This window comes from Archocentrus centrarchus, chromosome 21 (genome assembly GCF_007364275.1).
Source record: "Archocentrus centrarchus isolate MPI-CPG fArcCen1 chromosome 21, fArcCen1, whole genome shotgun sequence".
Lineage (NCBI taxonomy): Eukaryota > Metazoa > Chordata > Actinopteri > Cichliformes > Cichlidae > Archocentrus > Archocentrus centrarchus.
Genome location: NC_044366.1, coordinates 23,442,825 through 23,461,423, shown reverse-complemented (window position 1 = coordinate 23,461,423; position 18,599 = coordinate 23,442,825). Strand labels below are relative to the sequence as shown.

The following is an 18,599-nucleotide window of genomic DNA, read 5'->3' as shown; positions in this document are numbered from 1 at the left end:
TGTGTGTGTGTGTGTGTGTGTGTGTGTGTGTGTGTTTTTTAATTGTCAAATGCCACATGGGCCCTGTTGCTCAGTGCGCATGTTACATCTGTCCCCCCAATTTTAATAGCACTGTAGCTTTCACACCATCATACACATTCCTCCCACTACATACACCCACATACACCTAATACATCACCCCAACCATTTTGAGTGGGAGGAGTGGGTGGGCGGGTCTTCCCACATCCAGGTTTCGTTCACCCTGCCGGGGGTAGAGACTGGCTAGTAGTTTGGGGCTGGGTTGGCTGCTTCTCTGGGGCACCGCTTGCTTGGTGCTGGTGCCTGCTTACCCACACTTAATGTCCATGTATGGTCCATGTGTATGAGCATGCGTGTGTGTGTGTGTGTGTGTGTGTGTGTGTGTGTGTGTGTGTGTGTGTGTGTGTGTGTGCGTGTGCATACAGCTGGGCCTGGGTCTGTGGCTTGCTGAGCCTTGGCTCCTGTGGGACACGGTTGCGGAGGGCAGGTGTTCCCCCTGCCTACTGCTCCCCGCTGCTTCCCTTGGCGGCTGTGGCCTGGGGGTGGCTCAGGCTTCTTTGGTGTGGGGGGGCTGGCCTGCCGAAGGGGTGGGCTGCTCATTGCCTCTGGCTCTCTGGGCTCTTGCCCGTTGACCGTAGGGGCTCCATCTGGGGGTCTTCCTCCTCTGGGGTGGGTGCACGGTTGCCATTGGGATGTGTGGCCCCAGGTCTTCTGAGCTCCTGGTGGTCTTCGGAGCGCCTTGTGGGTCCCCTGGGTCTTTCCCTGCTTGTTTCTGGATCCCAAAGGGGGTGGTTGCAACTTCTTGCCCTCATTATTGAGTATGTTCCATGACAGAGGAACACACGTACGTTACTACAAACTACAGCAAGACTGAATGTATGTGTGTATATGCATGCATATATATGTGAATGTGTATGTATGTGTAGCTTTTATCTTCTATTTTTTGTCCCCAACTCTTTTTTTTCTCTTTCTCTTTTTTATCTCTGCTCTCTATCTTCTTTCCGTGACTGCCAGAATAAATAAAATAAAAATAAAAATACAATTAACAAGAATAGCCTATAGAAAACTTATAGAGCACTTCTTGTAAAAGCAAATATTTTGGTACAATAGTTCATTTGGATCATCATTCTGATTGCAAAAACTGCCAGATCTGACAGGCCCCCAAAAAAAGAAAAAACGAAGACTTCAGATTACCTCTCAGCACATCAAGAACAAATCACACACACACACACACACACAGAAAGAGAGAGAGATAGTGAGTGAATTGTCACAAGTCATTTATGTAAAAAAATTGGACACGTCACAAAGCAGTGACATCACATACTTAATGTACAATATAGCATCTCCTTTAGCAAACATTTCATGACAGACACATATTAATAAACAATATCTACATTCCAAAGATGGTCCCTCTGCTGGGAATAAGTTAACCTATACAGTGATCTCTCATCATTCACATGGAAACAAAGTTTTAAAACTTTAGCATATATGAAAACGCACAAAGAGCTTGACCATGAGGCTATCAGGAAAGGACAAAAGCTCACACACAAACTCTGGAAAGCTGGTGGCAGAACAGGTTTCTAATGACAGACTGACAACTGACAGGAGGAGAGTTAATAGACAGCAAGACAATTAAAGAGCTGCTGAATACTGCTGCTGTGGGTGTTTCATACAAATAAATAAACACTGGAAAAAAAAGAGAAAAAAGGGGACAGAGAGGTGACTCTCAGGAACAGTTCATTCAAGCTAAAGAAACTGTAAATCTCCCTCTTTTTCATTTAGAGTTAAAATATAAACTCCTGGGTAAATGAGTGTGCATGAACACAAACACAATTGCTGTCCACTAATCTCTCCCCACTTTTAGTGTGCACATAAATAGATGCATTGACTGAGATCAGTCCTGCTGGCCCATTCATACATCTGTTAGATTATCATCACATGGATCTTCTGTCTCCATGACAGAATTATACAGTGAAGTTACCATATGTGTGTGTTCTGTTTCTTCACAGTAAACGTGACATATTCGCAGTATGAAGTGTGAGGCTAGAATAATGAAAAAATACAGTTCTGTTTCATTCCCTGGTTGCCGGTGGCAGTAAACAAACTGGATATGTCTCCTCGTGAACTATAGTCTACTTGGGAAGGTAAGCATTCCTTCGATGTACCAGTTGTCTTCCAGCAAGTCATTTGCCCTCTAAGGCTGTGGCTGAAAAAAGTATCCTGCATTTCTTTCTTTTCTATCAGGAGGTTGTCAGTCTTCCGTGTACTGGCTCTCTCAGTAGCTACAATGACTGTCTTAAACGGTCTGTTGCATTAATTGCTTCCACCCAGCATGGTAGATGTTCCAGTCATGAGCGGTAACCAGTACTTGGCTAGCTAGTTTGTAACTGACATAGGCAGCTGAGGAGCAGGTTAGCAGCTAGTGTGACAAACCTAACTGACTGGCTGTTTTATGCAGAGCTGCATTACAGTATTGTAGTATGTGTAAGTTGGCTGGAGGTTTCACTTGTGTTCTGTAGTTGCTACATTGCAGGCAACCCTATGTGCCGCTATAGCTTGGTTTGGGCTGGATGACACACCAGCTGTTCACCTTGTAGGCGTCCCTTTCTTTTGATGGGCCCCTCACTTGCATTTTTGGAAGAGCTGAAGCATTAACACGGGTCCACAGCAGGCATGGCTTGGGTCACATGCCTGCTGTGGACCTGTTTGTTGCCTCACTAGTTCTCTCACCTGATGAGACACTGGATAAAGTCCGCCTTCCCGAACACCAGATCGCTGACAGCCTTTTCTCATAGGCTTACAATGTTGCTCCTCATATGGCCTGTGTTGGCAATTCCCATGGAAGTGGGTGTTGGTGGTTGCCCAGGTGGACCATTTCCTGTCAGAATGCACCACATTGCCCTTTATGGGTTGGCAGAGATTAACGTAATCTGGGATGGATGTTCTCACCAGTGCCTGGCTGAAGGGTATTCTTTATGCCTACCCTTCAATCCTCTTTAATGCCCCTGCTTCACAGTGTGAGACAGTCAGATCTCAGGGTGGCCATTGAGGATTTGGTTCTCCACACTCCTCAGTGTACTGGACAGGGACCTGTGGTCCCACAGCTTCCCATCTAGCTGGGACCTCTTCTCCTATCTAGATGGGAAGGTATGACATCTAACCCCAGGCCTGCTCTTGCTGGGTTTTGCTACTGAGAAGAAAGCAGTCACTCTTCACTGATCTTCAGCTTTCAATTTGTGATACTGTGCAGCATGGTGTATCAAAGTTGTTGGACAGCATTCATCATAATACAGGGATGGGGATTTGGACTCGGTCTCCTACCTTTGTAGGACATACTACAGTATTTGCAGTACCTTTTTGAGTCCAGCTGCACTGGTTTGAAGGTTGATATGGTGGCTATACCATAACCATATTGATGGTAGGCCAGTTATCATGGATTTCTTGGTGTCACAGTTTCTGCATGGTGTCAGGAGGTATGACCTCTCAGGGTCAGGTGTGCTACAACAAGGAATTCGTCATGGTCATGCAGACCCTGGGCAAGTCACCTTTTGAGCCCATGGCAGGAATGTCTTTGAGACACAAGTCAGGGAGTGTGGGTGAGTTCCACACACTCATTGTCAGCCCTGCATTTTGTATTGGAAGCCTCTGGGATAATGCAGTTGCCAAATGTTGCTTGTCACCCCACCATGTTAATTATGCCAGCTCCTGGCCAGCAATGAGGAGTGTTCTGTTAGGGGTAATCTGTGTAGCAGCATCCTGGGGAACAGTCTGCACATTTGCAAGGTTGACTGCCCGTCTCACTGGTCAGTTGTAATGTTTCGGTGTGAGAAGATTGTGAGAGGCCGAATGTAGCCTGCTATGTGGTATTTACAGCATATGTGCACAGGTAGCCTACACACTATGCATATGACTTTGTTTATAGAAGATCTCAACCTGCGCAGACTGTGAGGAGACATAGCTACTTTCTTTACTGCCACTGGCAGTTATCCAGGAATTTATAAAACCATAGGTACCTTTGTGACTTCTGTTTTATGTGGAAAATTAACAAAATTTATGAGTACAGATGATGTTGGCAATATAGTACAGATAGCCACATGATGCAGGAATGATGGCAGTTTGGTGATAAAGAAAGTGCTGAGTAGTTCAGGGTTTGATGTCAGAGAAGCTCGTGTAGGTCTCGCTGTAGCTGGATGACGTGCTGAGGTTCCCAGAGCCACTGCCTTCTGTTGAAAACACAGCCATATTGAGGATTGCGTAACAACTGCATGTCAGTGTTTCACATATTTTATTTGGGACTGTTTCTTTGAATACCTGAGCTGGTGAGAGACTGACAAGACTTTGATTTTCCGATGAGGTTGATAAGATTAGCAGCAGGAATCCAGCCCTCCTTAGATGTGTTTAAGTTACGCACAAACCTAGACACAAAAGTACTGTAACTACGATGCTGCAAAAATACATTTTTAAATAATTTCTCATAGATAACAGTACGGTTGTAACCTCACCACTGTCCGTCATCCCCCTCCTTGACCAGCTGCAGTACGTCTCCGCTCTTCGCTGAGAGCTCTTGAGCACCACCCTTCTCAAAGTCAGCCATCACGGTGTATTTTCCAGCACACTGTCCACATTCAAGAGGCAAGTGAGAAAAATCAGCAATCTTTTAAGATCACGAGTAACATGTTAAGATAATTTTGTGCCATAAATGGATCACCATTAATGGCACAGAGTGCAAAAGACACTTTGGACGCCTTTAGTTACTATAGGTGCCCACAGACGTCTTCAAAATCACTTTTCACGTGTTTTGAATCTTCCCTCCTTCACTTTGCTCTACAATTTTACATCTATTAGAAAGTAACAACTTTACAACAGTTATGAAGACATTCTGTGACAGCTCAGATTAATAAGACTCACCACTAATTTATTTTTGAGCTTTGACAAAAAGTTAACAGGAGCTGAAGTCAGCTTGAAACTTTCAGCTGTTTGTGGAAGTCTTTCATCTGAGTTTATTATATGTCTGCTACATTAGACAGTAGAGTTGTGCAAAGCCAGCAGTGACCATAACTATAACACTGCCAGCAGTATTATGGTCTCAGCAGTGCTATCTCATGTCTGAATGTAACCTTAGATATAAACACTGAATGCCATAGCGCCAATAATGTGATTGCAAGGCTGCTATCTGTTAGTCACATACAGTGACTCACCAGTTTCTTGCCATTTTCCTCTTCTGGGTCAGAGTTAAGAGGATCCTCAGCACTGGAATAGCCATCATGCTCCTCTGAGGCATCTAGTGACAGGGAGGCTTTGTTCCAGCCTGAACAGAAGAGGCAAAAAAAAAAAAAATGGGCATTTAGTTTACAGCAGCATTCAGTCTCAATGTAGTCAGCTAAATGTGGGTGACCTGTAGTGCGAGCAGTGAGTGTGAAACAGAGAGAAAGAACCATGATAAGGTCCCTTGGTTAGAGTAAAAGTGGCTAAAATCAGGAACCCCAGCATTACATAATCAGGTCCACAACTACTGTACTACAGAAAAACTCCAAGATGGAGGAGACTAGCATGCAACTTCCTATTTTAAACTTTCTTGAAACAAAGATATAAAGTGGGCAGGCAACCATGCCTCCGTGTCAGAGGATATTTCTATGATTTTCTCTAAGCTTGAAGGGAATGTGGAAAGGACAAACGCGCTGCCTATAAAAGGTTCATAGCAGTGAAACAGCACGCCTGACACAGCCAGCGTGAGCAAGCTAGTGCCAATATACCTCTCCACTTTGTCTGTAAGAGACTAGAGGTGCTGAACCACCTGGCTCTGGTCAGGTGGAGGGCTGGAGGACCTGCATCTGAGGGACAGGAGGCAATGGAAACACAGCTAGTCACTCATTCTGCAGTAGCCAACCAAACCTGTGTAAGACCTTGGATGTATTTAAACATTACGGACTAACAACTGAGAGGGTATGCAGCTGTTGCTAAACAGTACCTTTGAAGCCAAATGGCGTAGGATCACTCTGGCGTTTTGTCTTGTGATCTGGGCTGGTGGGAGATCCTACCATCAGGCAAAAAGCAAACAACAAAAAAAACAGAAAGGGGATGAGGTTGGATATTAAAGTAAGAAAGGCATAATGATCAAAAAGTAACATTCAAAAGAGCAATTTTCATGAAAGGAAGTAAGAAAAGGTATAAAGGAGACAGAAAACAGCACATTCTCAGTTCAGACTCTAATAAAAGAAACAAAAGTCAGCAAATGCAGAGGTGGAAAACTAACTCTAATAAAAAGAGCACCTGGAAAAAAGCAGCTGAATTCAGCAACATTTCAGAACATAGAAAAAATGATCCAGCAACACAGAGGTCTCTCACAGAGGACATTTTGACATGTTACAGTATGCAAATGTAGGGCAGTTGCAGTTCTGTAGTCCCGATATTATGCATGCTGACTTACTCTGTTTACCCTGCCATGATTTTCTTTGACACTTGATCAGATCCAATATGGTTTTCTTACAAAGTCAAAATGTCAGCTGTGAATATAGCATTACATTGAATAAAATAAAACTGGGGTCTACAGCTGTGTGATACCTGATGATAGGAAGATTGTCATGGGTAATGTAAAACTTTTGTCATCAGTACTTGAGGGCTCTGCGGAGGGAATCATGCAGCATTTCTGACTAAATGCCTTTAAAAATCACAGACTGAGCAACAGTCTAACATTTAAATAAATAATAAAATAAGAGTTTTTGCCTCACACTAAATAGAAATATGCTTTTTTTGTTTCACAAATGCAGAAGATGACATGTCAGGTGGATTATGGAATATCTATGGCTTGCAGTTACCTTTCTGAGCTTTGAGGTTACTGAAGCCCTGTAAAGTAAAGCGCTTTTTAGCCACAGCAGCTCTGTCTGAGGTCGGGCTTGTCACACCCTCATCTGACCCAGACGAAAAGCAAGGAGACGGGACAGACAGACAAAGAGAATTAAGGAAGAAGGTAAGTTGGGTTAAGGAGGAAAATCAATACAGAAGGAAAACGGAGCTTAATTCATTGGGAAACAAGAGGTTAAGACACAGGCAGTCAGTAAAAGGGGAAGCACAGAGGCACAGTAAAATAATAATTTGTCCAATACATGCACTACATGCTAAAGTTCAAATTTAAAGTGAAACAAGGTATGCACTGTCTAAGTGGACCTCTCCTCTTCTCTTCACTCACCTTTTCCTGCAGGCTTTACAGAAGAAGAGGAATTGACATCAGGACTGCAGGGCTCAGCTTTCTTCTCTTCTCCCTTTTTATTGCTCTTCTGGCTCGACTTGAATGGGCTGCACGTGAACAATAGTGCAACGTGAGAAGCATCAACAATTTCTGACAGAATTAGCCCACACTGTGAAAAGTCACATTTAAAATGTTCATTTAAACTGCGAGGGAAGGTAAATGACGCCGGAAGTTCAGACTTACCTGAGACTTATGTTTCCAGTGGGAACAGGTGGAACATGGGCGGCCTGCTCTGGTGCCCTCTGCTGGCTTGCTTCTGAATGACATAAAGGAGAGTGAAACAGCAACGCTAGAACGTTCCTTCAGCGAAAGCACTTTAGGTTTGTGGTGAAGCATAGAAACAGTTAGAAATGGCTTTCATAATATATTGATGTACCTCTGCATGCCTCCAGCTGGGTCGTCAGAACCTTCCTGATCTCATTTACCCAAGTGGTTTTCACTTCAGCTGTTGGTGCCTGAAATAAAAAGCATATAATCAAGAGCTCTGCCTTCAAAATCACTAATCATTACCAGAGAATCTAAAAGTATTTGTTCAGCAGTTGTTCTTTATTTCTCTCTGTTTCTTTACCTGAACAATATAGACTTCTTCTCTAGAGTTGCACCAAATTTCAAACTTTTTGTTGTCTCCTTTTGCATTCTCAGTGATGCCCACAGCACTCATCTGATGAATAAACAGTGAAGGGAAATATAAATCTTTGTCACTATATCAGTAAAAAAGAATCAAATGCAACTTGTAACCATTGAGGGGCTCACACTCAGAGACTGTTTGAAGCTGTATGAAGGAGCTTTCTCATAACCCTCCCCGTTCTCCTCTCTCCTCTTGCAGAAGAGCAGGGCCTTCTCGTGGAGGAAGAGGTGTCTCTGCATGGGCTTGAAACGGGCCAGATCCTTAACCTTGGCATGGCCTTTCTTGTGCTCGGTCCACACACTAAATGATCCTTGCATAAGCAGTTTACCCAGTTCACTCAGATTACCCTGAGAAATGAAAGCGTCAAAGGGGAGAGATGCTATAATTAAAAAAACAAAAACAAACACATACTGGATATGTTCTAAAACAGTTTACAGACACCATCATTTGATTTTCACCTCAGTCTTTGTGCCATGAAACGCTTCCCTCTGTGTTGTGCCAGAGTTATTTGGAGTGTCAATATTCTGACAAATATATCTTTCTTCTGAATAATTTATGTATACACTTGTAAGCAGCTGCGAACTATAAACAGACACTTCATTTTAAAGAGCAGAACACCTGTCTAATTTGTCCCAATTTCAAGGTTCTCACATCACTGATCCTGTGTTTCCATCCGCTGGTCATGGATGAAGGTGACAGTGAAATTTGCAAGGAGTCTCAGCTTTCTGTATCTCAAATGTTGTGTTACTACATCTCTCCTATTGGCCCAATTCTGGAGCTGCAGCTCTTTGCAGGGAACTGTAAAACTCAAACTGTCGCCTGAAGCAAGTGGAAGGGTGACATCAGCTCTTTTCTCTTTTTTGCACATTATTTTTGAGTATTAAACATTTGCATCTCCGGAGCTACAAATCTGCTGCTGTAGTGCAACTTTTTAATATTCGAAGAATATAAAATCAGGCACCTAGCCTGCAGTCTGCCTTTACAAATATTTGGGAAAGAATGGGTCAATGGGACCTTCATGTCAGGTTTCCACGTAGCTCCTGTAGGTGTAATGTGTAGCTGGCCCAGCACTATTGTCCATATAGTACATGTCAGGCATCTGTTAAACTGATAAACTTTGGGCCTGTTTAATGTCTCACCTCATATCCTGTAATGGCGATCAGGTGCATGGAGTCATTTACAGCCTTCAGGATCCCTACGATGGAGGTCAGCGCCTCCTGCAGGTCGTCAGCCCCTTCACAGCCCTTACTGTACTTCAGCATTTCCTGAAGTTAAAAAGAAATGAAGAAGCAGCCCATAGCAACAGCAGGAAAACTAAAAAGACAGTTTAAGAGTCCTTTTGATTTGTGGTCAACAGGTAGATTCACACCTTCAGCAGCAGCTGGTATTTGGTAATCCTTTGAACTGGCTTTAGGAGATACGAATCTAAACCCAGTTTATGCTCCAGCTTTTTCTGGCACTCCTGATGCAATAAAGAAAATGATTGTAAGTTTTGGCAAACACAGTAAAACTAAGGTAGGTAACTCAATTAAGGTTGCTACATAAAGTATTTATATGTATGATTTTTAAATGTTTTGATTTGTCCACCTGGAAGAAGGCGCAGTCTGAGCACTGCCTCCACAGGCTCTCGGAGCGAGGTTTGTTGTGACAGTACTTCTCATAGATCTGCAGGTCTGTCATCTGAGGGGAGGGCAATAAAAACAATCTGTATTCCAGAGTCTTCTTCAGTACAGTTAGTTTCATGTCTCTCTGCTATCTCACCCCTCACTCACCCTCTCTAGGAAGCACCTTCCAACCAGCTCTGGGCAGTCTGTGTACTGCTCCAACTCCCTCAGGAAAGTTCTGGTAAAAAAGGAAATTATAAGAAAGAAATAAGTAAGAGAAGTGAATGTATTTATTGGCCTTGATGTCCAACAAAATGTCACAGTGAAGATATAATGTGACCACTAGATGGCGATTAGTCACCTTTTGTGGAAGTGGTAAATTTCTGGCATGTTGCCAAACAGAACCTCCTTTTTGTTCTGCAAAGGTGCAGGGATAAGGTGAGACATTGCTGGATTATCCATCTCAGAGGCATATCCCTAAAACGAACAAACCAAAGCAAAAATGAAATACCCGGAGCAGGTAAAAGAGAGGGGACAGGTAACCTTCTGTGGAGTTATTATACACCTGTAAGACGCAGAGCAGCTCTTCCACATAAGCCCTCTCAGTTTCCAGCAGCTCGTTCATAACATGTCTGCAGAAAGGTAAAAGACAGAGAGATCAAGTACGGGCTTCGGTGTACTCAGAAAAAGATAGCTGTGTGGCGCTTTAGATCCCAAGATAACCCTTTTCACACAGCCCATCTGCTGTGTAATTTGATTACAGATGAAAGAGTTAGCGTTGAGCCCTCACCGCCTGAGCACTGCCAGGTTCTCCTCCTCCTCTGACAGAGAGGCATGTCTGCTGCCACTGTCTCCGTTCTTCAGATGGCCGTTTCCCTAAAAAAATACCAATACAGATCTTTTTGATATGCAACAGACAACAAATTCTTCAAAACAACCAAAAAAAAAAACAAAACACTTGCTCAACAATTTGCAGACACAAACAAAACCACAAGTCTCACTTTTTCGCAGTTGTTGCCCAAATCTGTCTCTGAGCATTTTTTCTCCTGCTTTGCTCTGCGTGCTGAGGATTAAAAGACATCATTTTCAAGTTATTGAACATGTTTTAGTAACTACTAATAGCTACTTTAAATCATGCACATTTTAGCTGGTCAACAGTAATGTGGTATTGTAGGAGTAAAGCTGCATTCAAGGATTCTGAGGACCAGATATTTGAATATTTTTGGAAGCTGGTGTCAGGTTAGCAATGTTTGTGACATCCTTTTTATAACATGGTAAATCCTGTGGGGTAATTTTGGACAGTTATACAAATAAGTATATTACAGTAAATGTTTCAATACATTTTAAGAGTAGCTGTTAAAAACTATAAATTAACTGACTTTCTGGGAAGTCTCTGAGCTTTGGCATGAAGGATGAATGTACATTCAGCATAAATTGATAAAGTTTAGAAAATGTATCAATTATTATAAAATTAGGAAAATATTTACCATCCTGTTTTTGTCTGAAAATGTACATTTTGCTCAGAAAATGGCAACTTCAAGCTGAAAGTGGCATTTAAATATAGGATTTTTAATTTCTTTTTAGAAAATATTTGCAGAATCTTAGAAACTCTGCAATAAGTTATATGTTTGTGTGTTTGAACAGTGCAAAACAGACTCTAAATGCAAGATCTGGTAATGTACATGTAAGAACCAGACATAGCATCAATAGGTTTCAAGTAATACTAAGATTGAAGAGCGTAAAAAACTCAAAATGCCTAAAAATGTGCAGCTGTGTGAAGACTGACCTGGTGAGCTGAGAGGGGACTTGATGAAGGCTTCAGGTCTCGGGGCTACAGGCTGCACGGGCCTGGTTTGTTTAGCTGCTAGCTTCTTGAGGCTGACCCTCCTCTTGTCAAACATCTCCTGCATGGAGACCTGCTTCTGGAAAACTTTCTCCACTTGGTCCTGATGCACAGGAAGCCACCAGAGAAGTGTCACCATAATATGTGTTATTTCTAGTAGCATCAATAAAGTTGTAACAAAATAAAGTGAGATGTGATCTTATACTGATGGGAGACATTAGCACTAATGTGGTCATTTTTGGCAACAATGACCTCATAAATCTACAAGCTACAATTTGAGAGCGACACAGTGATGTGATGTTTAGAAGCAACACGTGTGTTCTCCTCACATGTCGGCCCTCTTACCCTGAACTGCTGATTCAGCACTGCCTCATAGTCTTTCCAGATGGTGCTGAGGTCTGTCAGCTGATTCTCGCCTGCATTATCCAGGTAACGTTCCAGCTCTTGCAGGGCCAACTCCGCGCCCTCGTGTGACTGACACTTGTCTACCGGCTGAGATGCCAGCAGGTATATACCATCATCAACCCACTTTGATGCCTGAAGAGGAAAGCAGAGGAGGATGGCGAAAAAATCCCCAAATAAAAAGCCAAAGCAAGTACAGTGAAAGCATGCATTTGTTTGTCCTCTCACCCGCTCCAGCCGGTGGTGGAGCTCCATGGCTTTGAGGAGATGGTCCTTCTTGGCTCTCAGATTGCTGTTCACAGTTTCACTGATTGTTCTAAGCTCACTGCATTTGGGCTGAATGGAGTCCTCAGCATAGTGTGACTTTTGGATCAGCTCATCACCCTCATGAGACAAGGCTGTAGCTCTGTCCAGAACCTCCTGAGGACCAGTGCAATGTGACAGTTCAGGGTTTGTTTTCCTACAAACTATCAATTTTATTGAAATTTTATTGAAATTATTCTTAGATGAGTCAGAATTCTGAAACCTTTCTCCAAACTGTGTCTTCATAAAGTTGTGCTGTGTTGTGAGTGATGTGTACAGTCACGACACAATACAACTGTCACACAATGTCAGTTTTATTCTTATAGCACATTTCATTTCATGTAAACTCAACGTGCTTAACATAAGCATTTTTCAATTTCAATTACTTACTGTTATATTTTTGAAAACAGTTACGTTTTACCACTCTTGTTATTGTCTGATTGAGTTCACTTCAAAAATGACAAAAAAGAAACAAAAAAAAAAAAATCCAAAGCTGCATTATAAAAGATATTCAGCTTTTTGTGCCACGATTAGACAAAGCTTTAACTGTGATGGTTTGGGTATGACTTACACAGACTTTCTCCTCATAGGTCGTGAGTTCGCTAAAGATATGGTCAGCATGGGCTGGACTGATCCCAACCTCGGAGAAGGTTGCAAGTTTCTCAGACACCTGATCCAGCAGAGCCCTCACCTGCACCAGAAACACACACACTCGAGTTTTAAAGAGATCCAGTCTAGTATCTGTGATTTCAGTTGAGTTAAAAAAAAGTCTAGCTCACCTCTCTGTAGTTATGCTCAAAGTGGCGCAGTTGGAGACACTGTTCTAGTTTGGTTTGATGCCTCACCCAGAACTCATCAAAAGCTCGTTCCGTCTCATCCAGCTGAGACAGCAATCTGATATGCAAGGAGAGGGAAAGAGACAGAGTTAAATCGAGCTAAAGCTCTAAGGGAAAAATTAATGAAGCAGAGAATACAGCAAGGATGCTGACTGACATATTTGGATCCTCCTGATTTTTTGTGTTTTCATGTTTGCATGTTATGTAGTGGTAATAACTATTGATTATTGTGGGGATCAATTCACTCACTGTGCCTTAAAATACTAACTGACCTCAAAGCTTGCTGCCTTAAAAGACAATATTCCTAAAATAATGAAAGGAGATGAAGCAGAAAAAACAATCATCCTGCATAAAAAAAGGCTTTAATCTTTGTTACATAAATACATCATCACTGAGAGGGTGTGAAATGCATTTATAATTCAGTGGTGGCCTGATATGTTTATCAATCTACAATTCAAAATTAGTACAAAGTATGTCAAAAAAAGTCTAGTGGGAATCGTTATCTATGAATTATTTAATCTTTACTGTTAAAACAAATATTCATCCCCCAAAAAGTTCAAAGTTGTGTCTCAATCAATAAAGAAAAAAGTGCTATTGTAATAATTTTAATTTATTCAAATATCTGCTAAAAAGTTTCTTTGTTAAATGACAAAACTACATACTGCATGTAAAATGTTCAAGTTTCACTTCTACGAGTCTGGTTTCTGTAATTTTATGAAGCACATGGTGTTCTTGATTTTGCTTCCTGCAGAGAATAATTCTGCCTGATTTTCAGTCACTGTCCTGCAAGTTCATCACTTGTGATTTCTAACCTTTGAACTGTAGCCAGGTTCTCCAGTTCATCCTGGTTCATGTTGTGGTCGGGGTCTCGCACTACAGGCTCGTTGATGCTCTCCAACAGTCTGCTGCCCTGACCCAGAGCGACCAGTATATCCTCCTAGAAATACAGAGACAGATGGGTCTGAACAAACCGATAAAGTAATGAATCCATATTACATTACTCTTATAATGTCAAAGAATGCATTTGTATATCAAAGGTGTTACCTTCATTTTTTCTTTCTTGCTGGTGTGCGTGCTCAGAAGGATGGTTGTGGCCTGAATTTCATTTGGCAGTTCAGTCTCTGCCAGCTCAGTCCCAAATGACTGCAGGATCTGTGCCGTTTTCTTTACCATCAGTGCAAAGCCTTCAATAGCCTGAGTCACACAAGACACAGCAGAGATTTTCCTCAAGAAAAGGCCAAATGTGCTGTTTGCATTTTCAGGTGATGCTGATATGATGCATTGTGTGTTCCTGTACTATTAAAAAAAAAAAAAATCAGATAATACACTTTTATGTTCAAAATAATATAAGCAGAACATATTAAGGTAATATAGTCAGTATTCAGTACACAAATTTCACTTTATATTTGAATCCTACAGTATAGGCAGGGGTTAAGGTGGACTGGTTCAATCCAGTTCTGGCACCCAATGAGTAATCAAATCTGATAGAGTCTAACAGAGAGTTAATTTTTTTGTGTGGTGCAGCCTGCTGAAAGAAAATAATGTCATCCCACAGCCTGCTTCCACCCGCAACAACATCCCCCTCATCAGCATGAACACATCTATTGCTGTGTTGTGTTCCTGCTGCAATGCTGCAAATGTCAATAAAGTTGTCGCTGCCAAACTTCAGCATCCAGCTGAGGGTTCTGGGTGGCACTGCAGAAAATGAACATGCATAAACGGAGTAACATTTATAAGAAAGAAAGAGACGAAAATTTGTTTTCAAAGATAAGGACTGCTCTGTGACATCTGATAAACTGGAAATTTAAAGCTTAGGTAATCCTGCAAGATTTTTTTAAATCAGATGGTGGCTCTCTACATGATGTGTTCAAAGGTTGCCTGAAAATCCTAGGTGGTTTAATGCAGGCTAAACTGGTTAGTTTGCATTACAGTTTACAGTAATGGACTATATGGTAAATGTCGGGTTATATCAAATTAAAGCTAATATTATTATTTTAATTCAGCTAAATCCACATAAAGGAGTAAACTGTAGAGCAGCAACACAGATCAGCTGTGCTCAGAATAAAAATAATACACCTAAAATTTTGTGGACACCCCCCCCCCCCCCCCCCCCCCCCCCCACACACACACACACACACACACACACACACACACACACACCACACGTTGCACAGCTACATCAGATATTAGGGTTTTCCCTCCTTCCAAATCCCACTTTAACCCCTAATTATAGGCATGCTCATTTTATAAAACATTTTTATAAAAATGTGTTATGATCAATGGACAGTACTGAACAGTACATACTGTGCGGTGAGAGATCCACTTCTCATGGCAGTACTCCTGTGTTCCCCCAAGCTCCTGGGTCAGTTGAGTGCGATCAATATAGGAGTGCAGCTCAGTTATGGAGCTCAGCATGATCACCTGAGAAAGAAACATCTGCATTTTTGAAAAATCTTATGTCTTCATTTTTTTTTTCTTATTTGAGGGGACAGCACAAGTCACTTCAAGTGTATACACAGTATTTTTACATGGAAGAGACTAGGCACACGCACCGGCACCTTCATCTTGAACTCCTCCTTGTTGAACTTGAACAGGATGTCAGAGAGTGTTCGTTGCAGGAGGGTCGTGGGCCTCAGAACCAGAACCAGCTGGAGGTTCCCTGGGAAGGCACCCTGAAATAAGAAAGCAGATAGAGACTATGTAGCAAACCAAACAAGATCCAAGTCAGTTATACATCACACCTCAGCAGGACATACTCTGTTTTTTTTTCTGCTGACAGCATGCACATCCTATATATTACTCCCCCCCCCACCCTTTGTCTCTCCTTCTGTCTCCCATATGAAAGTACTCGCTCAAACACATTAATGTGAAGAAGCTTGTAGAGAATGAAGAAAACGTGGAGGGCGCAGAGTGCGATCGTATGCCAGGGACATTAATCTTCATATTTCTGAGATGCCTCTGCATGAATAATGAGTTAGACGGGATATTCACACATGTGCACAGGGGACATTCACTCAGGTTTTTCCCTTTATCCAGCCAGCTTTGTTAAGCTAAACTGGTGTCATTGGTGATGAAGAATTAAGCTAAAAGACATTTTGTTACTATTGTCTACTTTTTACACACATCTATTTCACTTCTTTCCATCTCTATCTTCTGTTGTCCCACCTCTAATTCTTTAAATTATTTCCCTGTTTCTGTTTTTATAGCCTTTTTCACAGCATGGCTGTGCAATATAAACACTCAGGCATATGTATATAACTAACTTGATTATTTCTTTGCACAAAAGAAAAGAAAGACAGTTGCTTCCAACAATATACTCAGCACCAAAAAACCCCCCCAAAAAACAAAACACGCATCCACGTACATCATTTTCACATTTATCTTTCTGCATATCTACCACACACTCATCCCAGCCAACACACCCACTAAAACAGCTAATTAAAATGTCATGATTGACACCCACTGACAGACTGCATACTGCTGTGAAAGCAGTTGGTTGAGCGTGGAGGGCACAAGCTGATCTCCCTTGTTCAGGCAATACAATTGTTAATGCAGCTTTAATTAGCTAATGACCTAAATGGATGGTTCTTCTGATTGGCCATCCTCCCCGAGTGAGTTGGGGAATGCTGGCCTAAGCAGAAGTGAGAGCGAATACATTGTTCATAAAAGAAATCCACTTGGGAGTGGCACTATTAATGAGATTAATAAATCAATCCATTGTTTGTCCTTGCTGACCTGCTGGAAGAAGGAAGATAACTGTGGTTAAAATGGTCATTCACCATCTGCAGAGATGAATCATGCAATCTGCAGAACACATGGACGTGTTTGGTACAAGTAGGTGCCATCACAAAACAAAGAAAGGGCTGTTATTAATTGTTGTTATGATTAATGGATTTGGCAATGTTGTGCAGCAAAATCTGAAATGGGCCAGTTTAAGGATAAATCTGGTGAGATTCTATATTTTATCACCATTGAGAAATCCCAAGAAACATACCGCGTATCCACATTAATATCTGAGCCTGTTTGTAGCAAAGCCTGATTCATCCTATTCCTAGGAATGGTCCAAAATAGCTTTGCTATGAACATTAGTGAAACATATTGTTGAACCATGATGAACAAGGGCACTGTTATAAATCCTTACCAGTGCACCAGCTAAAAATAGCCCATCTCACACAGTATGTTTTCTATAACAAACAAAAAAGAATAAAACTAGAGTGTCCAGCAGGAATTAATTTTTTTTTAAAGAGATATAACTATATATTCATGATCAGCAATTCACACCTTCTGCAGGAACAAAAGTGTTTTGGGCTAAAGGCTACAGGCAGCTTTGGAGGTTGTCAGCAATAACACTGTATAATATCTCCAGTCTTAGCTTCCAAGCATTCATCCATGTTGCTTGGATCTGTGGTCTCTGGCAGTCATGGTCCACTTACCCTTTGACAATGGCTGACACACACACACACACACACACACACACACACACACACACACACACACACACACACACACACACACACACACACACACACACACACACACACACACACACACACACGCCTCAGGAGCAGCCAGATAAATGACAAGCTTTAGATAGTGACAGACTTAATTAAGACCAGTCTACAAACACTTTCTCTCATAAGACCCAGCTCAGCTGTCCTCAAAAACACACTGACCCACATTCAGACTCACAAGCACATGTGTGCACGAATACACACATCCACAAAAATTCAAAACAACAGTCGTCTGCGGCCTTATTTTCTCACCGACATAGACCAACAAGAACCTCCCCTCCACAGATAGCACCACTTTTCATCATCATGTATTTAGCAGCCTGGCGGAATCACTTCAAGCAGGAGATTATTACAGGGCTGACTGAATGGCCCCCTATTACCAGCCTGTCAACCTGTAAAAGTCTGCCTTGTGGGATTAATATAGCTTGATTTAATTTGAAATGACTGAGTGGGTCTCCCATGCCTCTGGAGACAGTGGGTGATAATATCTATCATTTACTCTCCCACTCAGGTATTTCATCTTTTTATACATCTGTTTTTGTGTTGATATTTTTACTGTCTTCAGCATTACTAATACACAGGTGAAGATTTGTTTAACACTGTAGGACACTAAAAACTGTCCTATACAACATCTTTAACATCTTTGTCTTCAGCAGAATGTCTCAAAAATTCAGAGATCCTTTGATCTCCAGTGTTGCAGCAACAATACACTGTTGTGTTCCACTGTAAGGCAACACAGTTGATCAATTTTTATTTAAAGAAGCTGCAAAGCTGTTAAAAAGTGGACATCTGAATATGAATCATGGTGCTTGTCAGCAGTCCATTGTTTTAGCTCCAATGAAACAATACTGAGAGATTGTGTAAGAGGGTGATTCCCACCCCCTCCATATACTCTATGGACCGCTGCCAGTGCTTCATCAACTCCCTACAGAAAGCATGAAACACAGTTGATCATAAAGACACTCTGGCTCACTGCACACAAGAAAAGCCTGGCACAAGTGAAACAAGAAAAAAAAAAAAAAAAGATGCTCCAAATAATATTCTCCTTATTCAGCAGTATGAGTGACATGACTACTGTCAGTTTTCCATCTCAAAAGGAGGTGCGATTAATGAGTAATGAAAGAGATATCAGAAGTTCCCCCCATCCTGCTGGATTAGGCAGCAGCTGATGCAGTACAGAAAATAAGTACAAGATAAAGGCCACTTTG

The 18,599-nt window shown here is 41.8% G+C and overlaps 1 protein-coding gene across 1 annotated transcript in view; it reads right to left on the bottom strand.

Moving 5' to 3' along the window:
- Window positions 1–1,353: 1,353 nt before the first annotated feature.
- mcf2lb (mcf.2 cell line derived transforming sequence-like b) overlaps window positions 1,354–18,599 on the bottom strand; it is a 40,871-nt gene continuing 23,625 nt past the window's right edge. Inside the window, exons 5-33 of the mRNA XM_030758139.1 lie at window positions 15,433–15,552; window positions 15,185–15,301; window positions 13,925–14,074; window positions 13,693–13,817; window positions 12,824–12,938; window positions 12,616–12,735; window positions 11,970–12,161; window positions 11,685–11,876; window positions 11,283–11,442; window positions 10,498–10,559; window positions 10,287–10,372; window positions 10,062–10,128; window positions 9,858–9,973; window positions 9,665–9,734; window positions 9,480–9,572; window positions 9,262–9,354; window positions 9,032–9,157; window positions 8,018–8,239; window positions 7,833–7,925; window positions 7,641–7,719; window positions 7,448–7,520; window positions 7,205–7,311; window positions 6,834–6,926; window positions 5,987–6,052; window positions 5,772–5,849; window positions 5,217–5,326; window positions 4,521–4,633; window positions 4,330–4,433; window positions 1,354–4,241 (exon numbers count right to left, since the gene is read on the bottom strand). Coding sequence (XP_030613999.1) covers window positions 4,162–4,241; window positions 4,330–4,433; window positions 4,521–4,633; window positions 5,217–5,326; window positions 5,772–5,849; window positions 5,987–6,052; window positions 6,834–6,926; window positions 7,205–7,311; window positions 7,448–7,520; window positions 7,641–7,719; window positions 7,833–7,925; window positions 8,018–8,239; window positions 9,032–9,157; window positions 9,262–9,354; window positions 9,480–9,572; window positions 9,665–9,734; window positions 9,858–9,973; window positions 10,062–10,128; window positions 10,287–10,372; window positions 10,498–10,559; window positions 11,283–11,442; window positions 11,685–11,876; window positions 11,970–12,161; window positions 12,616–12,735; window positions 12,824–12,938; window positions 13,693–13,817; window positions 13,925–14,074; window positions 15,185–15,301; window positions 15,433–15,552 — 3,222 coding nt within the window. The 3' untranslated portion in view covers window positions 1,354–4,161. The remainder of the gene's footprint in view (window positions 4,242–4,329; window positions 4,434–4,520; window positions 4,634–5,216; window positions 5,327–5,771; window positions 5,850–5,986; window positions 6,053–6,833; window positions 6,927–7,204; window positions 7,312–7,447; window positions 7,521–7,640; window positions 7,720–7,832; window positions 7,926–8,017; window positions 8,240–9,031; window positions 9,158–9,261; window positions 9,355–9,479; window positions 9,573–9,664; window positions 9,735–9,857; window positions 9,974–10,061; window positions 10,129–10,286; window positions 10,373–10,497; window positions 10,560–11,282; window positions 11,443–11,684; window positions 11,877–11,969; window positions 12,162–12,615; window positions 12,736–12,823; window positions 12,939–13,692; window positions 13,818–13,924; window positions 14,075–15,184; window positions 15,302–15,432; window positions 15,553–18,599) is intronic.